The sequence below is a fragment of the Macaca fascicularis genome, chromosome 14 (assembly GCF_037993035.2).
Source record: "Macaca fascicularis isolate 582-1 chromosome 14, T2T-MFA8v1.1".
Classification (NCBI taxonomy): domain Eukaryota; kingdom Metazoa; phylum Chordata; class Mammalia; order Primates; family Cercopithecidae; genus Macaca; species Macaca fascicularis.
In genome coordinates, this window is record NC_088388.1 from 16,097,591 (window position 1) to 16,115,604 (window position 18,014).

An 18,014-nucleotide genomic window follows, 5' to 3' on the forward strand; every position below is an offset into this window, starting at 1 on the left:
ACTCTTTTTTTTTTTATTATTTTTTATTTATTTTTTATTTTTTTATTTTTTTATTTTTTGAGACGGAGTCTCGCTCTGTCGCCCAGGCCGGAGTGCAGTGGCCAGATCTCAGCTCACTGCAAGCTCCGCCTCCCGGGTTCACGCCATTCTCCTGCCTCAGCCTCCCAAGTAGCTGGGACTACAGGCGCCCGCCACCTCGCCCGGTGTTTTTTGTACTTTTTGTACTTTTCAGTAGAGACGGGGTTTCACCGTATTAACCAGTATGGTCTCGATCTCCTGACCTCGTGATTCGCCCGTCTCGGCCTCCCAAAGTGCTGGGATTACAGGCTTGAGCCACCGCGCCCGGCCTCTTTTTTTTTTTTTTTTAATTTTAATTTTAATTTTAAGTTCTGGGGTACATGTGCAGAATGTGCAGGCTTGTTACATAGGTAAATGTGTGCCATGGTGGTTTATTGCATCTATCAATCCATCACCTAGGTATTAAGCCCAGCATGCATTAGCAGCACTCTTAACACACAATTAAACTCACATGTAATGAGATTACTTCTCATTACTCCACACCATAGTAGTCTATTTTACAGATGAGGAAACTGAGGCTCAGGGAGGCTGAGAGATTTACCTTGAGTCAATCAATTATTGATCTGGAAGCGTCCGATCACCAGGTCTTCTGAAATAATGACAGCAGCAACAATTAACATTATGCTTACTATGCCAAATGCTATGCTCAGCATTTTACCTGCATCACAATCCTAATTCCTTTGGGCAGTTAGGTTCCGTTTTAACCGAATTTAGGGAGGAGGAAGCAGAGGCTCCGAGAGGTAACTTGCCCTAGGTACCCAGGGTAGTCAGTTGAAACGTCAAGACTCAGACCTCGATCTGACTAACTCCAAAGAAACCCGTGCCATTCTGCCTCGGAAAACACTGCTCCCAGCTGCACAGTTCAAAACCCCACCCAAGCCGGCCCTGAATCGCTGTCAGTCGGCTTCAGCCGAATCGCACTTTGTTTTGAACAACGATACAGAGGGCGCTGCCTGACGTCAGTGTGGGGGCTTGGGGGAGAAGATGGGGGTCCAGGGTGGAAGTGTAGGTGCTGGGGCTGTGCCAGAGGGAGAGTGTCCGGGACCAGCGGGCGAGTCACGTGCGCGTGAAACTCGACCTAAGGGGAGGGGAAGGGAAGGGAGCCCCCGCCCCCACCTCGGGGCGCAGCTCTGGACGCGTGTAAATACAACTATCAACTCCGCAGATCCACTTCTTCCAAGCCCGGCTTCGCAGACCTCTGGCCCCCGGCGGGTTCCCAGTTCCCCTGCTTCTTCCGAGGGGACAGCGGAGGGGAGGCCACCGGGCTGTCAGGCTGAAACTCCGTGGCAGCCGGGTCCCGCACGCAGAGAAGACCCCAGCGCGGGCGCGGCTCAGGGCTGGGCCCCCGGGACTCCGGACGCGCCGCGAAAGCGTTGCGCTCCCCGAGCCGTCCGCTGCTGCTGGCTGCTCATTTGCCGGTGACCGGAGGTGAGCAGCGTGGGCAGGGAGGAGGGGGCGCGTAGGGTCTCCGTCTGTGCGTCCGCTGAAAGACACCCAGGCCGGCTCCCGCTGACACTGCCAGGTTCCCCAAGGAAAGCCCGTTACTTGCGCCCGTGGTCCCGCGGCACAGTGTCCAGTCTTGCCAAGCAGGTCCTTCCCTTTTCTTTTCTCTGACCCCTCCGACTCTTCTTTTCCTCCCAGGCCCCCGCTTGCTGCACTTCCTCTGCTTAGAGCTGCGCGTTTGCCAGAGTTCCAGTGGACCTCCGGGAGCGCTTAAACCCAAAGCCCCATTTCACAGATGAGAATACCGAGACCCCCTGGAAGAAGTGACTGGTGCTTCCTCCGCTCGCTCTGGGTCTTTCTTGCCCTTCTCCTCTCCGCTTTCCTCGGTCTCACCCCGGTTGTAGCTCCCCGCCCCCGCGCCGCCCGCGTTCCCTATCCTCCCGCCGAGGCTGCAGCGGCCGTGGCGGGGGGAGCTGGGGCTCCTTCCCTCCCTCTGGTAAACACACCCGCCCGCCAGCCCATCCGCCACCGCTGCCCTTATAAAGTCAGCAGCCGCCAGACTTCCTGCCGAAGTCCCAGCCCCCTCCCAGGGCTGGAGGGGGCAGGTGGGTTCCGAGGTGCAAAGCCTGGTGCCCCGCGCCCTGCGGAGTGAGTGAGGGGCGCGCAGGGGAGGAGGGAACTGGGGAGAGCCCGTCCTGGGTCACACTCCACGTGGCAGCTGTTGGCTTGGCCGGAGAGACTCTAGGGTCGTGGGTCGCCTGATACGGAAAGGGAGAGAGCTTGTTGTCGCCCGGCCCCAGAGGGGAGGAGAGGTCTTGGAGGGGCAACTGGAAGATGGGGTCGTAGGGTAGCCTGGAACTTGCCCTTCTTCCTGCAACTTCTAGGGGTCTTTCCTGGCGCGAGAATCCGGACATGGGCCAGCGGTGCTTCAGAGCGCGCTCTGCCTCTTGCTGCCCTCTGGGGGCTTGGGCAAATGCGGTCTTGCTCCCCAGCAGCCCGGCCCTGCGTGCCCTGGCCTGGGTGGGAGAACCCGGCAGCCTGCCAGGAAGCTGCGGCGCGCAGACAGGACCTTCCTTGTTTCCGATAGTGGCCCAGCGGGAGCCTCGTGCCGCGTGCACCCCTGGCACTGCTAGTGTGCGCGGAGCCAGCTCCGTGGCACCGGCTGGGAAACCCAGGGCTCTATGGGGCCCCCATGAGGGGCTCCTCGAGGGCTGGCCCGAGAGGTCTCGGGTGCCACCATGATGCAGGACCCCTCCCTGGGGCCACTGGGGGGCCCTTCACCCAGCGCTCTGTTTCTGTGCAGGCTCGCGGCCAGCATGGCCCCCACGCTGCAACAGGCGTACCGGAGGCGCTGGTGGATGGCCTGTACGGCTGTGCTGGAGAACCTCTTTTTCTCTGCTGTGCTCCTGGGCTGGGGCTCCCTGCTGATCATGCTGAAGAACGAGGGCTTCTATTCCAGCATGTGCCCAGGTATGCCTGAAAATGGGTTGGGTGGGCTCTGGGGAGGGATGGCAAAGGGGTAGGTGGAAGCCGGAGAAGGTTAGGTGGCCAGGTGGGCCAGGTTAGGTGCAGAAAGCAGGGTCTGCAGTTGGACAGCCTCACTTCTCGACCTCTTCAAACTTCAGGGGAAGAATGGGTGGCACTCTGCCCACTCTATCTCGTTTATCCAATCCAGTGGTCACTGAATGCCAGGTGTCCTGCTAGGCATCCAGACCCTGGGACTAATAGGCAGAGTCCTAAGCCTCTGACAGCCCCAGGCCTAGAGCTCTTTGAAGGAGAACTGCTGGGAGAGGAATTTCTTAATAAGCCTATCATTAAGACAAGGGAGAACTGCACAAAGTGGAGTATGAATGTAAAGGGCCCCACATTCTTCCCTTTTCAGGACCTGGGAGTCCCCAGGTTTTCACATTACTCATTTGGACAAAGTTACATAGCCTTATTTCCTCTAGGAGGGCATTGTTGGGGGGCTCTGGTTTCCACTTCAATCACCTTGTGTGAGTGGCCGGGAACCTGGGAGTGGGAATTCTGACACTCTTTGGGAGCAGTAACTACAGCCATAGGCTGTCTGCAGCTGCCTTGGGGCAGGGAGTTACCCCTGCTGGTGTCTGGGACTTGTCTCTGATGGGTGTCTTCCTATTCTGGGAAGGAGAGAGCTGTGCTGACAAGCTCTGCCTAAGGAAATGGAATTTGGCTTTCCTCTCTTTTTATCCCCTTTCCACAACCTCCGTGTTATGGAGTAAGCTTGGAAGGAAGGTTAGCTTGGATTTGAATCCCAGCTTCCATCACTTTTATCAGTTGGTGACTTTGGTGAGTTCCTTAAGCACTGAGCTTCAGTTGCCTGGTCTTCAGAATGGGGATAATGATATCGATTCCATGGGAGTGCTGTGAAAGTCCACAGTGCTTAATAAATATTAGTGTCCTTCTGGTTGCTCCTTGCTGCACAGCACCTGATGTGACTATGGGAGAAAACCGATTCCTTGAGGGGTGGAGATGGGGAGGCCTTGATCACTGCTCTGAACAGCAGCTGCTCCACCGCAGGATCTGCCCCATCCAGCCATGGTTATCTGTAAAGATGCAACAGGTGGCACCGAGAGATGGCGACTCTCCCATGCCTCCTGGCCCCAATTATGGGGTGATAGGGGCTGGAGGAGGTGGGGTTGGCAGCCAGGCTGGGATGGCTGGGTGGGTCGGGAAGAAGAGGCCTGAGATGAAATGATACACATACCAGGGTGGCTGCAAGAACCAAGTGGAGGGCTATTAGGGACCCACATGACATCTAAGTCCCCTGTGAGTTTATCCTGGAGATAGGAGAGACCCTGCCTGCCCTTGACACCTGCCACTGCCTCCCATGTTACTTCTTTTGTTTTCTTTTTTGAGACAAAGTCTCACTCTGTCACCCAGGCTGGAGTGCATTGGCATGATCTTGGTTCACTGCAACCTTCTCCTCCTGGGTTCAAGCGAGCTCGTCTGGCTAATTTTTGTATTTTTAGTAGAGATGGGTGTTCACCATGTTGTCCTGGCTGGTCTCGACCTCCTGACCTCAAGTGACCCACCCAGCTCAGCCTCCCACAGTGCTGGGATTATAGACATGAGCCACCACGCTTGGCCTACCCCTTGTGTAACTTCTTCCTGCCTTCTCCACCTGGTGCTGGTGGTGTTTCTTTAAAATCAACTTTCTTGAAGATTACATCATACATCTGACAAATTTATATGCCTCAGTACCCACCACACAGTATTTAGAACCCCCCAAAACTCCTGCTTCTCTTTTGAGGGCTCATCCTTCCACCTGCACTTTTAAATATGTAAAATATGTAAAACAGCTTTATTAAGATATAATTTCCATGCCTTACAAGTCACCCATTTCAAATATATAATTTAACGGTTTTAGTGTATTCAGAATAGTGCAACCATCACCAGAGTCCATTTCAGAACAGTTTCTTTATCCCCAAAAGTAACTCTGTACGGATTAGCAGTACTGACTCCTCTCACCCCCCCCTCCACCCCCCAAAGCACTAGGCAACCACTCATCTATTTCCTGTCATAGCTTTGCCTGTGATAAAAGTTCGATTTACCTATTCTGAACATTTCATTTAAATGGAATCTTGTAATATGTAGCCTTTTGTGATTGGCTTTTTTCACTTGGCATAATGTTTTCTTTTTTTTTTTTTTTTTTTTTTGAGACGGAGTCTCGCTCTGCCGCCCAGGCTGGAGTGCAGTGGCCGGATCTCAGCTCACTGCAAGCTCCGCCTCCCGGGTTTACGCCATTCTCCTGCCTCAGCCTCCCGAGTAGCTGGGACTACAGGCGCCCGCCACCTCGCCCGGCTAGTTTTTTGTATTTTTTAGTAGAGACGGGGTTTCACCATGTTAGCCAGGATGGTCTCGATCTCCCGACCTCGTGATCCGCCCGTCTCGGCCTCCCAAAGTGCTGGGATTACAGGCTTGAGCCACCGCGCCCGGCCTGGCATAATGTTTTCAAGGTTCATCCTTGTAGCATGTATCAGGACTTCTTTTTATTGCTCAATAATACTCCATTGTATGGATCAACCAGCATTCTATTGTCAGTTGATGGACATTTGGGTTGTTTTCACGTTTTGGCTATTATGAATAATGGTCTGGCTGGGTGTGGTGGCTCATCTGTAATCCACGCTCATTTCAAGGCCAAGGCAGGAGGATCACTTGAGGCCAGGAGTTTGAATCTGCAGAGAGCTATGATTGCGCCACTGTACTCCAGCCTGGGCCACAGAGTGAGACCCAAATGTTCTTCTGGATTTTTTTTTTTGAGACAGGGTCTCAGTCTGTGACCCATGCTGGAGTGCAGCGGTGCAATCACAATTCACTGCAACTTCAACCTCCTGGGCTTAAATGATCCTCCCACCTCAGCCTCCAGAAGAGTTGGGACTACAGGCCCACATCACCACAGCCAGCTAATTTTTAAATTTGTTTTGTAGAGACTGGGTCATGCTATGTTGCCAAGACTGGTCTCGAACTCCTGGGCTCAAGTGATCCTCCCTCCTGAGCCTCCCAAAGTGTTGGGATTATAGGCTTGAGCCACCACACCTGGCCCTTGTACAAGTTTTTAATGTCAACATATTCTTTCATTTTTCTTAGGTATTGCTGGTCAATTGTAAAGGTAACTATGTTTAACATTTTGAGGAGCTGCCAAATTGTTTTTCAAAGTGGCTACACTATTTCACATTCTTAAAAATAAATTTTTTTTTTCTGAGATGGAGTTTCTCTCTTGTTGCCCAGGCTGGAGTGCAATGGCGCTATCTCAGCTCACGGCAACCTCCGCCTCCTGGGTTCAAGCGATTCTCCTGCCTCAGCCTCCTGAGTAGCTGGAATTACAGGCGCCCGCCACCATGCCCGGCTAATTTTTGTATTTTTAGTAGAGACGGGGTTTCACCATGTTGTCCAGGCTGGTCTTGAAATCTTGACCTCAGGTGATCCACCCCACCTGAGCCTCCCAAAGTGCTGGGATTACAGGCGTGAGCCACTGGGCCCGGCCTCCCTTAAAATTTTTTAAATTTAATTTTAATTTTTTAATTTTTAATTTCTCATATATGTATTTTTAAGACTAGCCAAGTGAAGCAGTGGGAGTGGAGAAGGAACTGGTTTTGATCGATTAGGTGTAAACACCACTGCAGTGGGACCAGCCTATTTTACATTCCTGTTAGCAGTGATGTGTGTTCCACTTTCTTTGTAGCCTGAACAATATGTGTCGTTGCCCATCTTTTTGTATTTTTTATTTTTATTTTTTGAGATGGAGTCTCACTCTGTCGCCCAGGCTGGAATGCAATGGCATGATCTCAGTTCACTGCAACCTCTCCGCCTCCCGGGTTCAAGCAATTCTCTGGTCTCAGCCTCCTGAGTAGATGGGATTACAGGCGTCCACCACCATGCCTGGCTAATTTTTTGTATTTTCAGTAGAGATGGGGTTTCGCCATGTTGGCCAGGCTGGTTTTGAACTCCTGACTTCAAGTGATTTTCCCACCTCAGCCTCCCAAAGTGCTAGGATTACAGGCGTGAGCCACCGCGCCCGGCCTGCCCATCTTTTTTTTTTATCATAGCCATCCTAGTGGATGTAAAGAGTATTTTTGTGATTTTGATTTGTGTTTCCCTGCTGACCAATGATGTTGAGCATCTTTTCATGTGCTTATTGGCTTTTGGTATATCTTTGGAGAAAGGTCTATTCAGATCCTTTGCCCGCTTTAAAATTAGGTTATCTTTCTATTACTGAGATGTAAGAGTTCTTTATATTCTAGATATAGGTCTTCTATATATGATTTGCAAAAATGTTTCTTCCATTGCTGGGTTGTCTTTCAGTTTCTTTTGGTGTCCTTTAGTGCACAACAGTTTTTAACATTGAAGTCCAATTTCCTATTTTTCTCTTTTGCCACTTGTGTTTTGGTGTCATGTTTAAGGAACTATTGCCTAATCTCAGGTCACAAAGATTTACACCTGTGTTTTCTTTTTTTTTTTTTTTTGAGACGGAGTCTCGCTCTGTCATCCAGGCTGGAGTGTGGAGTGCAGTGGCACGATCTCGGCTCACTGCAAGCTCTACCTCCTGGGTTCACGCCATTCTCCTGCCTCAGCCTCCCGAGTAGCTGGGACTACAGGCACCCGCTACCGCGCCCGGCTAGTTTTTTGTATTTTTAGTAGAGACCGGGTTTCACCGTGTTAGCCAGGATGGTCTCGATCTCCTGACCTTGTGATCCGCCTGTCTCCGCCTCCCAAAGTACTGGGATTACAGGTGTGAGCCACCGCGCCCGGCCTGTGTTTTCTTTCTTTCTTTCTTTTTTTTTTTTGAGACGGAATCTCGCTCTGTCGCCCAGGCTGGAGTGTAGTGGCGTAATCTTGGCTCACTGCAGCCTCTGCCTCCTGGATTCAAGCAATTCTCCTGCCTCAGCCTCCTGAGTAGCTGGGACTACAGGCGCCCATCACCATGCCTGGCTAATTTTTGTATTTTTAGTAGAGACAGGGTTTCACCATATTGACCAGGATGGTCTCAGTCTCCTGACCTCGTGATCCACCTGCCTTGGCCTCCCAAAGTGCTGGGATTACAGGTGTGAGCCACCACACCCGGCCTGTGTTTTCATAGAGTTTGGTAGTTTTAACTCTTATAGTTAGATCCTTGATCCATTTTGAGTTGATTTTGTGTATAGTGTGAGATATCCACCAGGTGTTGTAAATTGCCCAGAAGTGGGTATGCTTCTAAATCTGGCTGTTAGGGATTACTAGAGGTGACCACAGTGAATTCCTCTCTTTTTCTCAGAATTAATTTCTTTTCTTTTCTTTTCTTTTCTTTTCTTTTCTTTTCTTTTCTCTTTCGACAGAGTCTCTGTCACCCAGGCTGGAGTTCAATAGCTTCATCTTGGCTCAGTGCAACCTCTGCCTGCTGGGTTCAAGCAGTTCTCCTGCCTCAGACTCCTGAGTAGCTGGTATTACAGGCATGTACCACCATGCTTGGCTAATTTTTGTATTTTTAGTAAAGACGCAGTTTCACCTGTTGGCCAGGCTTTTCTGAAACTCCCGGCCTCAAGTGATCCATCCGCCTCTACCTCCCAAAGTGCTGGGATTACAGGTGGGAGCCACCGTGCCCGGTCCTTTTCTCAGAATTTTTTGTTGTTTTTTTGTTTTGTTTTCTTTTTGAGATGGGGTCTCACTCTGTCAGCCAGGCAGGAGTGCAGTGGTGCGATCATTGCTGCAGCCTCGAACTTCTGTACTCATGTGATCTTCCCACCTCAGCCTCCTGAGTAGCTAGGATTACAGGCGTGTGCTTCCACACCTGGCTAATTTTTTAAATTTTCCAGGACTTATTTGTCCATTCTTGCAAAGTAGGGTACAACATGCCTATCTCTACCTACCTCTCTTCCCTTCAAGGGACCCCAGCCTTAATCCTTGAGGCTGTCGGGCTGACTGCGGTTGCTGTTCCCTGATCGGCCTCAGTCATGCTGCATGATCAAAAGTGTCTGCTTTCTGCTTCTTGGAACTTTATTCACTTTGGGTGTCAGTCTTCCTCTATAGTGTCCCAAGAACATAGACCAGGAATGTATGTTGCCATAGTGTGTGGCAAGAGGCAGGCTTCCAACTCCGCTATGTGCTGTTGGGTGATTGAAGCCAGTTACTTAATTTTCTTTTTCTTTCTTTCTTTCTTTTCTTATCTCACTCTGTTGCCCAGGCTGGAGTGTGGTGGTGCGATCTCACCCCACTGCAACCTCCGCCTCCCAGGTTCAAGCGATTCTCCTGCCTCAGACTCCCGAGTAGCTGGGACTGCAGGTGCATACCACCACGCCTGGCTAATTTTTGTAATTTTAGTAGAAATGGTGTTTCACCATATTGGGCAGGCTGGTCTCGACCTCCTGACGTCAGGTAATCCACCTTCCTTGACCTCCTAAAGTGCTGGGATTACAGGCATGAGCCACCGCACCGGCACCTAATTTTCTTAATACCTCAATTACCCCATATGGTAAAATGGGGCCAGTAATCCCTACCTTATAGCACTGTTGTGAAAATGAAATGAGAGGAAGCAGATAACATTTCAGACTACAGATGGGATTGTTACTACCTTCTGGACCTGGCTTTGCTGTTATTTGCATATGACCTTATCTTCTCTGGATCTCCATTCTTTCCAAGTCTATAAAACAAACTGGACAATTGTCAACCTTTCTCCCAAAGAACAGTGATGTAAGGATCAAATGATATCATTTAACAAAAATATAAAGAGTTCAACAAATGAGGAACTCATTATTATTATTACAATTATTATTATTTTAGAGATGGGGTCTTGTTCTCTTACCCAGGCTGGAGTCCAGTGGTACAAACACGGCTCAGTGCATCTTCGGCCTCCTGGATACAAGTGATCCTTAGGTCTCATCCCCCTAAGTAGCTGGGACCACAGGCATGTACCACCATGCACGGCTAATTTTTTATTTTTTATTTTTATTTTTTGAGACAGTCTTGCTTCATCACCCAGGCTGGAGTGCAGCAGCGCAATCACTGCTCACTGTAACCTCTGCCTCTCAGGTTCAAGTGATTCTCCTGCCTCAACCTCCCGAGTAGCTGGGATTACGGGCCTGTGTCACCACACCCAGCTAATTTTTTTGTATTTTTGGTAGAGACGGGATTTCTTTTTTTTTTTTTTTTTTTTTTTGAGACGGAGTCTCGCTGTGTCTCCCAGGCTGGAGTGCAGTGGCGTGATCTCGGCTCACTGCAAACTCTGCCTCCCGGGTTCACGCCATTCTCCCGCCTCAGCCTCCCAAGTAGCTGAGACTACAGGCGCCCGCCACCATGCCCGGCTAGTTTTTTGTATTTTTAGTAGAGACGGGGTTTCACCATGTTAGCCAGGATAGTCTCGATCTCCTGACCTCGTGATCCACCCACCTCGGCCTCCCAAAGTGCTGGGATTACAGGCTTGAGCCACCGCGCCCGGCCTAGACGGGATTTCATCATGTTGCTCAGGCTGGTCTTGAACTCCTGGCCTCAAGTGATCCACCTGTCTTGGCCTCCTAAAGTGCTGGGATTACAGGCATGAGCCTCTGCACCCAGCCTCGGCTAAATTCTTTATTTTTATTTTTTTGTAGAGACAGGTTCTCACTATGTTGTCAGGGCTGGTCTTGAACTCCTGGGCTCAAGTGATCTTCTCACCTTAGCCTCCCAAAGTGCTGGGATTGCAGATGTGAGGCACTGTGCCTGGCCTGGAACTCATTATTGAAGCATTCGCTAATATTGGCTTTGGGGTTACCTGGCCACGTCCTCTGACCTACCTATAAGGGTATCACAGCTAACGGAGCCTCTGTTTCTCAGAATTTAGGCAGAGGCAGTTCAATTTATCACAAACTATATCCAGCATAAGTGCCCAAATAAAACAATTGCTAAAGTTCTTTAGGCGTTTACTATTTGTTAGTTAGATATTTAGTTCTCACAACAAATCTGTGATACAGATATTATTATTATTAACTCCATTTTATAGAAGAGAAACCTGAAGCTCAGAGATGCTAAGTAACTTGTGTGAGGTCACACAGCTAGTAAATAAAGGGTGGAGTAAAGATTCAGTTTCACATTGGACTCCAGAACCTTTCTACTGGGACTCATGGGAATAATGTGGATGTCCCCAACCTCCAATGGCCCAGGGCTCTCCTGGGGGAATCCAGCCATAGACGAGAAACCAGCCAGAGCCCAATCCTAAGATTTTGTTGTTGTCGTTTGTTTTTGAGACATGGTCTCACTCAGTCACCAGGCTGGAGTGCAGTGGCATGATCAATGCTCACTGCAACCTTGACCTCCCAGGCTCAAGCAATCCTCCCACCTCAGCCTCCTGAGTAGCTTGGACTACAGGTGCACACCACCACACCTGGCTAATTTTTAAATTTTATTTGATTAATTTATTATTATTTTTTGAGACAGGGTATCACTTTGTCACCCAAGCTGGAGTGCAATGGTGTGGTCTCAGCTCATTGCGGCCTCCACCTCCCAGGTTCAAGTGATCCTCCCACCTCAGCCTCTGGAGTAGCAGGGACTACAGGTGTGCACCACTATGCTCAGCTAATGTTTTTATTTTTTGTATAGATGGGGTCTCACTATGTTGCCAGGGTTAGTCTCAAACTCTTGGACTCAAGCGATCCTCCTGTCTCGGCCTCCCAAAGTGCTGGGATTATAGGCATGAACCACCACCCAACCCCTAAGGTGTTTTTGCTGAATGTGACCTTGTCTGAGGCAGGAAAGGGAAGCATCATGGGGTTAGGAAAGGAACGGTAAGCAGGGAGACAAAGAAAATAGGATCATTTTGTGAGTGTTCGCTGTGCATGTATGTGTGACAGTTCTCAGAGCCAGCCTCTCAGGTGGTTGAGACCACTGTCCCCATTTCCCAGATGAAATAATGGAGCCTCAGAGAGTTTCTGCAGCACAGCTAGTGGAATTAGAATTTGAACCCAGCTCTTCCAGACTCCAGACGCTTCACAACCATCCCATTTTCCATTGTTTCCTAGACCTAGTCATTTGCAGTTCACCTTCATGATTTTACCATTTCTATGTGCCATAGCTACTGTTATTTACTAATAATTCCTTTTGAATCAGTCTACTTAAAAAAAATAGCTTCATTCTAAAGTGTAATATTCTTGGAATACTGAGTTAGCTGTTACCCACCCCCACAAGTTATACATATACATATATGTTTCTCATACATATATATGTACATATATACATCGTTTTTTATTTTATTTTGTTATTTTATTTTTTATGTTATTTTATTTATTTTATGTTATTTTGTTATTTTATTTTATTTTTTTTGTTAGTTAGTTTTTTTAGATGGAGTCTGTCTCTGCAGCCCAGGTTGGAGTGCAGTGATGTGACCTCAGCTCACTGGAACCTCTGCCTCCCAGGTTCAAGTGATTCTCCTGCCTCAGCCTCTGGAGTAGCTGGGATTACAAGCACCCACCATCACACCCAGCTAATTTTTATATTTTTAGTAGAGACGGTTTCACCATGTTGGCCAGGTGAGTCTTGAACTCCTGATCTCAAGTGATCCACCTGCCTTGGCTTCCCAAAGTGCTGGGATTACAGGTGTGAGCCACTGCGCCTGGCCAATGTATGTTTTAAATAAACATTCAAATAACAATTAACTATGAAACCTTAAAAACTGCTCCATGTTACTTCCTGAACCCATCTTGAGTGCCTACATGCTATGCATACCACATATTAGGAAACACTGCTTTCCCTGGCTTCGAATCCCATCCTATGCTTTGCTTTATTTGTCTGTAAATGTTGGGGTGGGGGGTTGATGCCAAAGACCTTTTGTTTTTTTTTTTGAGATGGAGGTCTCACTCTGTCGCCCAGGCTGGAGTGCAGTGGTGTGATCTCAGCTCATTGTGAGCTCCGCCTCCCGGGTTCACACCATTCTCCTGCCTCAGCCTCCCGAGTAGCTGGGACTACAGGCACCCGCCGCCACGTCCAGCAAATTTTTTTTTTGTATTTTTTTAGTAGAGATGGGGTTTCACCGTGTTAGCCAGGATGGTCTCGATCTCCTGACCTTGTGATCCGCCCGCCTCGGCCTCCCAAAGTGCTGGGATTACAGGCGTGAGCCACCGCGCCCGGCCCCGCCGAAGACCTTTTCTGTTGTCATTAACATGGACACAGCTCTAAGAGGTCTTGGCATCTTGGGCTGGCTCCCCTCTTAGTTCAGAATCTGGATTTTATCCAACTGCTCAGAGTGATCAAGCCTTATGAATGAACTCATTGGTGAAACTCATAAAAGGCTGATCCATAAAACAGGAATAGATGTATGAATTGACACTAAGTCATTAGCAGTTCATGGGACTGGATTCTCCTTTAGGGGAAGAGCACATGTCGTTTCTGGCACTGACGTGTGCTTGAGAAACTTACTAAGCAAACTGGCCCATGTAACACAGAGGCCCTTTGGTGCAGTGGAAAACTGTTGACTTTGGAGATTATCTTGAGTTTGAATCTGAGCCTGCCTGTTAAAAGCTGGGTAACTGAATTGCTTTGCATCTTGGATCTTTTACCATTTATAAAATGGGGACCATTGTACTCACCTTTTAGGGTTGTTGCAAGGTTTAAATGGGATTCTCTATAGAAAATACTAGCATGAAGTAGGTGTTAATTTGCATGCTAGTGGGATTGTTTGTGAGGGAAATTGTCATTTGATTATCAAACACTTAGGAACAGGAACAGTGTCTAATTCAGGGACTGCAAATGGAAATGCCAGTTGGGGCCAGGCATTTGCTAATAATTGGGTAAAGCAGGGCAGGTGTAGGATAGCAAATGTATGGGAATTAAAAGAGGTGAGGACGTGTATGACCTTGAGAAGGCAAGCCCTGGCAAAAAGGATGGCCTCCACTCAGCTACAGTCATGCCCAGATCTTCTAAGTTTTTAAAGAGAAGACAAAAATCTGGATTTTTATGTGATAACTCCTGAATTTAAACTGGCACCCAATTATAATTTACAACACTATAAGGATGGATCAACATTGCCAACCAAGCAAAACATGAATGGGGGCCATTTCTTGTCACCGGTGTGCAGCTTCTGGTCTAAATCATTTTTGCATTTCTTCTTGCTTTACACATTGTCCCAACACAGTGCTGGGGTATAGTAAATATCTAGTAAGTGGCTGTAGAATGAATAAACCAATGCAGATAAACCTGTAGAGAGGCCGGGCACAGTTGCTCATGTCTCTAATCTCAGCACTTTGGGAGGTCCAGGCAGGCAGATCACTTGGGCCCAGGAGTTTGAGACCAGCCTGGGCAACATGTTGAAACCCCGTCTCTAGAAAAAATACAAAAACTAGCCAGATGTGGTGGCGTGCACCTGTAGACACACCTACTCAGGAGGCTGAGGTGGGGGTATCACTTGAGCTCGGGAGGTCAAGGCTACAGTGAGCTTGGAAGTCAAAGGCGCAATGAGCTGTAATTGTACCATTGCACTCCAGTCTGGGTGACAGAGTGAGACCCTGTCTCAAAAAAAAAAAAACAAAACAACACCTGTAGAGAAATGAACAGTGATCACAAAGATCACTAAATTATAGGGCTAGCCTGATACCCAAGGCTGTGTGGTCCAACCCCCTAAGTGCTTCCTGGAGGTGTCTGAGCATTTTCTCCACCTCCTTGGCAGCTGGTACTAAAGAAGACTCTCTGTTGCCCAGTACGGTTCCTTCCCTGGTTGGTCAGCACTCAGGATCTGCCAGGCCTTTGTGTTCTTCCTTATGTTAACACACAGATCCCTTTACCCTTACTCTTCTGCCGCCTGCACGCCCTTTGGATACATAAAGTCAGGTTGTTTTCACCACTGAGGGCAGATGTTCTATACCACCCCCTCGTATCCAGGCATTGTCACATCCCCTTTTCCCCTTGTTGGTTTTTTTGTTTGTTTTCTTTTTCTTTCTTTCTTTCTTTCTTTTTTTTTTTTTTTTTTGAGACAGGGCCTTGCTCTGTCACCCAGGCTGGAGTGCAATGGTGTGATCACGGCTCACTGCAGCCTTGACCTCCCGGGCTCAAGCAGTCCTCCCACCTCAGCCTCCCGGGTAGCTGGAACTACAGACATGCATCACCATGCTCGGCTAATTTTTAAAATACGTTTTGTAAAGACAAGGTTTCCCAGTGTTGCTCAGGCTGGTCTTGAACTCCTGGGCTCAAGAGATGCACCCACCTTGGCCTCCCAAAGTCCTGGGATTACAGGTGTGAGCTGCTGCATCTGGCCTGGTTTGTTCTTTTAGCAGCACCTGTCATTCTAGAGCTGAGAACTTCCTGTCTCATGCAGTGTGGATGCCCAGCTCCTAGAGTACATGCTTACCACATGACCCACCAGGAGGGTCAGCTACCCCTTCGTCAGATCCTTCAGGAGCACTTTCTCTGGGCCAGGCACTGTGCAAAGCTCTTGGTTTACTGTCTCCAGTTGAATCCTCCTAAGCAGGTCATGGGTTAGGCATTCTTTGGTCCAGTTTACAGACAAGGAGGAAGTTACTTGGTCAAGGGGCACAGCTAGTAAGGCTGGTGGTGGGAATTCAGACCCTGGTCTGTCTGCCTGCCCCAGGTGTACCCAGAGTTTGCCCTTGGCAATGCTGCCAAGTGACAAATTGGAGGCCTGGGGCAGCCACCTCATGACTCACTGAGCACTGAGTAAAGCGAAGCAACCCTTTATCTCCTATCACTAGCTTTTCTCCTTAACTTGTCACAACTCCGAGTTGGTGGTTTACCGTTAAGGACAAGTCCTCCAGGTGGACTTTTAGAGGGGACTGGAGGGCAGTGACTGGTCCTCGTTCTGTACCTCAGCTATCACCTGGGGAATGGGATAACTGTATTAACTGACTCATGGGGCTGTTATGTTTAGAATAGTGCCTGGAACACAGTTAAGTGCTCAGTAAGTGTTAGTAATTATTTTTCAGACTATCATTTATCGGGAAAGCGTCCTCTAAGTTTTAGTGAATTCTTTCTAAATGTCTTTTATCTTTTTGTATTTAGAGATGGGGTTTTACCGTGTTGCCCAGGCTGGTCTCAAACTTGTAGGCTCAAGCGATCTGCCTGTCTCAGCCTCCCAAAGTGGGGGGATTACAGGCATGCACTACCACGCCTGGCCATTTTAATGAATTCTTGTTATAGCCATTAGAGCACCACTCACTGCCTTTGCCTTTGCCTCTAGATATGGGGGCACTTCTTGTTGGGGGTCCACAACCCCCTAAGCTTGGACACTGAGTGCATATTACAACTTGGTAAATACTTATGTCCAGTATTTCATTTGAGCTAGTTGAAGCCTCAGGCCGTGTGTGTGCAAGACTCTCGCAGGGTCAGGTACTAACTGCTGCCATTTCTAGAGCAGCCCCGTCAGAGGAGATGTGACTCTAGGGTACCCCTAAAGGCACCTGGCATGGGATTTGAAAGCAGGTCCCCTGACTGCAGGCTGCTGTCTCCTGTGCCCAGCTGTTCCTGTTTTCATGTGCTGAGCCCTCCCTTTCCCCTCCTCAGCTGAGAACAGCATCAACAGCACCCAGGATGAGCAGCGCAGGTGGCCGGGCTGTGACCGGCAGGATGAGATGCTCAACCTGGGCTTCACCATCGGTTCCTTTGTGCTCAGTGCCACCACCCTGCCATTGGGGATCCTCATGGACCGCTTTGGCCCTCGACCTGTGCGGCTGGTTGGCAGGTGAGGTGGCTGGGCTACGGGGAACTGGAGGACAGAGACCATGCTGCAGGGGAAGGGGAGGGGAGGCGCTCACAGGCCAACCCCTTGCCCTTCCCTGTGTCTCCACAGTGCCTGCTTCGCTGCGTCCTGCACCCTCATGGCCCTGGCCTCCCGGGACGTGGAAGGTGAGCTGTCTGTCCTCTTGTGGCTCCACAAGAAAAGAATGGGTGGGATGAAGGTGGATGTTTACCCCAGCTCCTGCCCTTGGCTTCCCACAGCTCCCCAAATGCCCTCATCTGCTGCTTTCCCCTTTCCAGTTCTGTCTCCATTGATATTCCTGGCGCTGTCCCTGAATGGCTTTGGTGGCATCTGCCTAACGTTCACTTCACTCACGGTGAGTGTTACAGGCCTGGCCTGGCCGCAGAATTCCCCCGAGTGGGGTGAGGGCAGAGTGAGTGGGCTGGGGGAGGGGCCTGTGGACGCAGATCACTAGATCAAGTGGATGTGTGGAGAAACTGCAGGGTGGCTGCAAAGAGCAGGTGTGAGGCTGTGCGTGTGTGGATGAGGCTGTGTGTCAGGCTGTATGTTAATGTGTGTGTTTGTGTGTACAGAGCCCATGAATGTCTATGGAGCTCTGTTCTAGGTCCTGGATTACAGCACTGTCAGGACTGACCACGTCATCCTCCCCGCTGGAGGTTACCTTTCGGGGGTGAGGGGCACAGACAACCGAATAAACAAGTAAACTAATAAATTATGTCAGTAGTCATAGGTGCTGGGAAGAAAATAAAACTGGGTAACATGATCGTGAGGGGGAGGGAGCAGCTTGAGACAGCGTGTGCATGCTTGCCATGCCGTGGGAGAGTGGGTGTGTGACCCTGTCCCTGTAAAAGCCATGAGTTGGTAGGTGTGTTTGTGAGTGTACCAGGTTGAACCATATGAAACTGTCGACACTTCATCGTGCACGTGGCTTGACCTTTTATTACATGTGGTGAGTTGTGTATGTGTGTTGTTCTAAGTGTGTTTATTTATGTGAGTGTGTACACGCGTTAAAAGCTTAGGAGTGTCGGGAGGGTGGAGGGGAAGGTTCCTGGCCGGGCTGGCTCGGACTGTTTCTCTCTGAGAAGGGCTTCCTGACTGGGTGGTTTTGGCTGAATTTCACCTCGCCCCAGCAGCCGCCTTTAATTCCAACCGGGAGCATTTCACAACTCTCAAGGAAGGAAGCGGATCCCTTTCTCCCCGCCCCTCAGCGCAGCCCCTTCTCCCTGCTGTGCAACTTGGCCCAGGGCCCTAAATCCCTTCTCTCCGGGGCTTGGCCTCAGACCCTCAGTGGCTGCCGGGTGGGGTTTGACCAGTGGCTCCTTCCCGC

General features: G+C 49.6%; 1 protein-coding gene across 24 annotated transcripts in view; it reads left to right on the forward strand.

Moving 5' to 3' along the window:
- The first annotated feature begins 1,210 nt into the window (after window positions 1–1,210).
- The window catches only part of SLC43A1 (solute carrier family 43 member 1), a 31,057-nt gene continuing 14,253 nt past the window's right edge, over window positions 1,211–18,014 (forward strand). For 10 of the 24 annotated variants that reach the window (XR_012423212.1, XR_012423214.1, XM_005577860.5 and 7 more), the window contains exons 1-5: window positions 1,211–1,506; window positions 2,825–2,991; window positions 16,492–16,669; window positions 16,778–16,833; window positions 16,966–17,042. Coding sequence is in view for 18 of the 24 variants with exons in the window: in XM_005577860.5 (XP_005577917.3) it covers window positions 2,838–2,991; window positions 16,492–16,669; window positions 16,778–16,833; window positions 16,966–17,042 (465 nt within the window). In the remaining 6 variants the exon portion in view is untranslated. Of the gene's footprint in view, window positions 1,507–1,719; window positions 1,852–2,087; window positions 2,334–2,824; window positions 2,992–16,491; window positions 16,670–16,777; window positions 16,834–16,965; window positions 17,043–18,014 lie in introns of those variants that run through there. The other 14 variants (XR_012423211.1, XR_012423213.1, XR_012423215.1 and 11 more) reach the window with 3 other exon arrangements.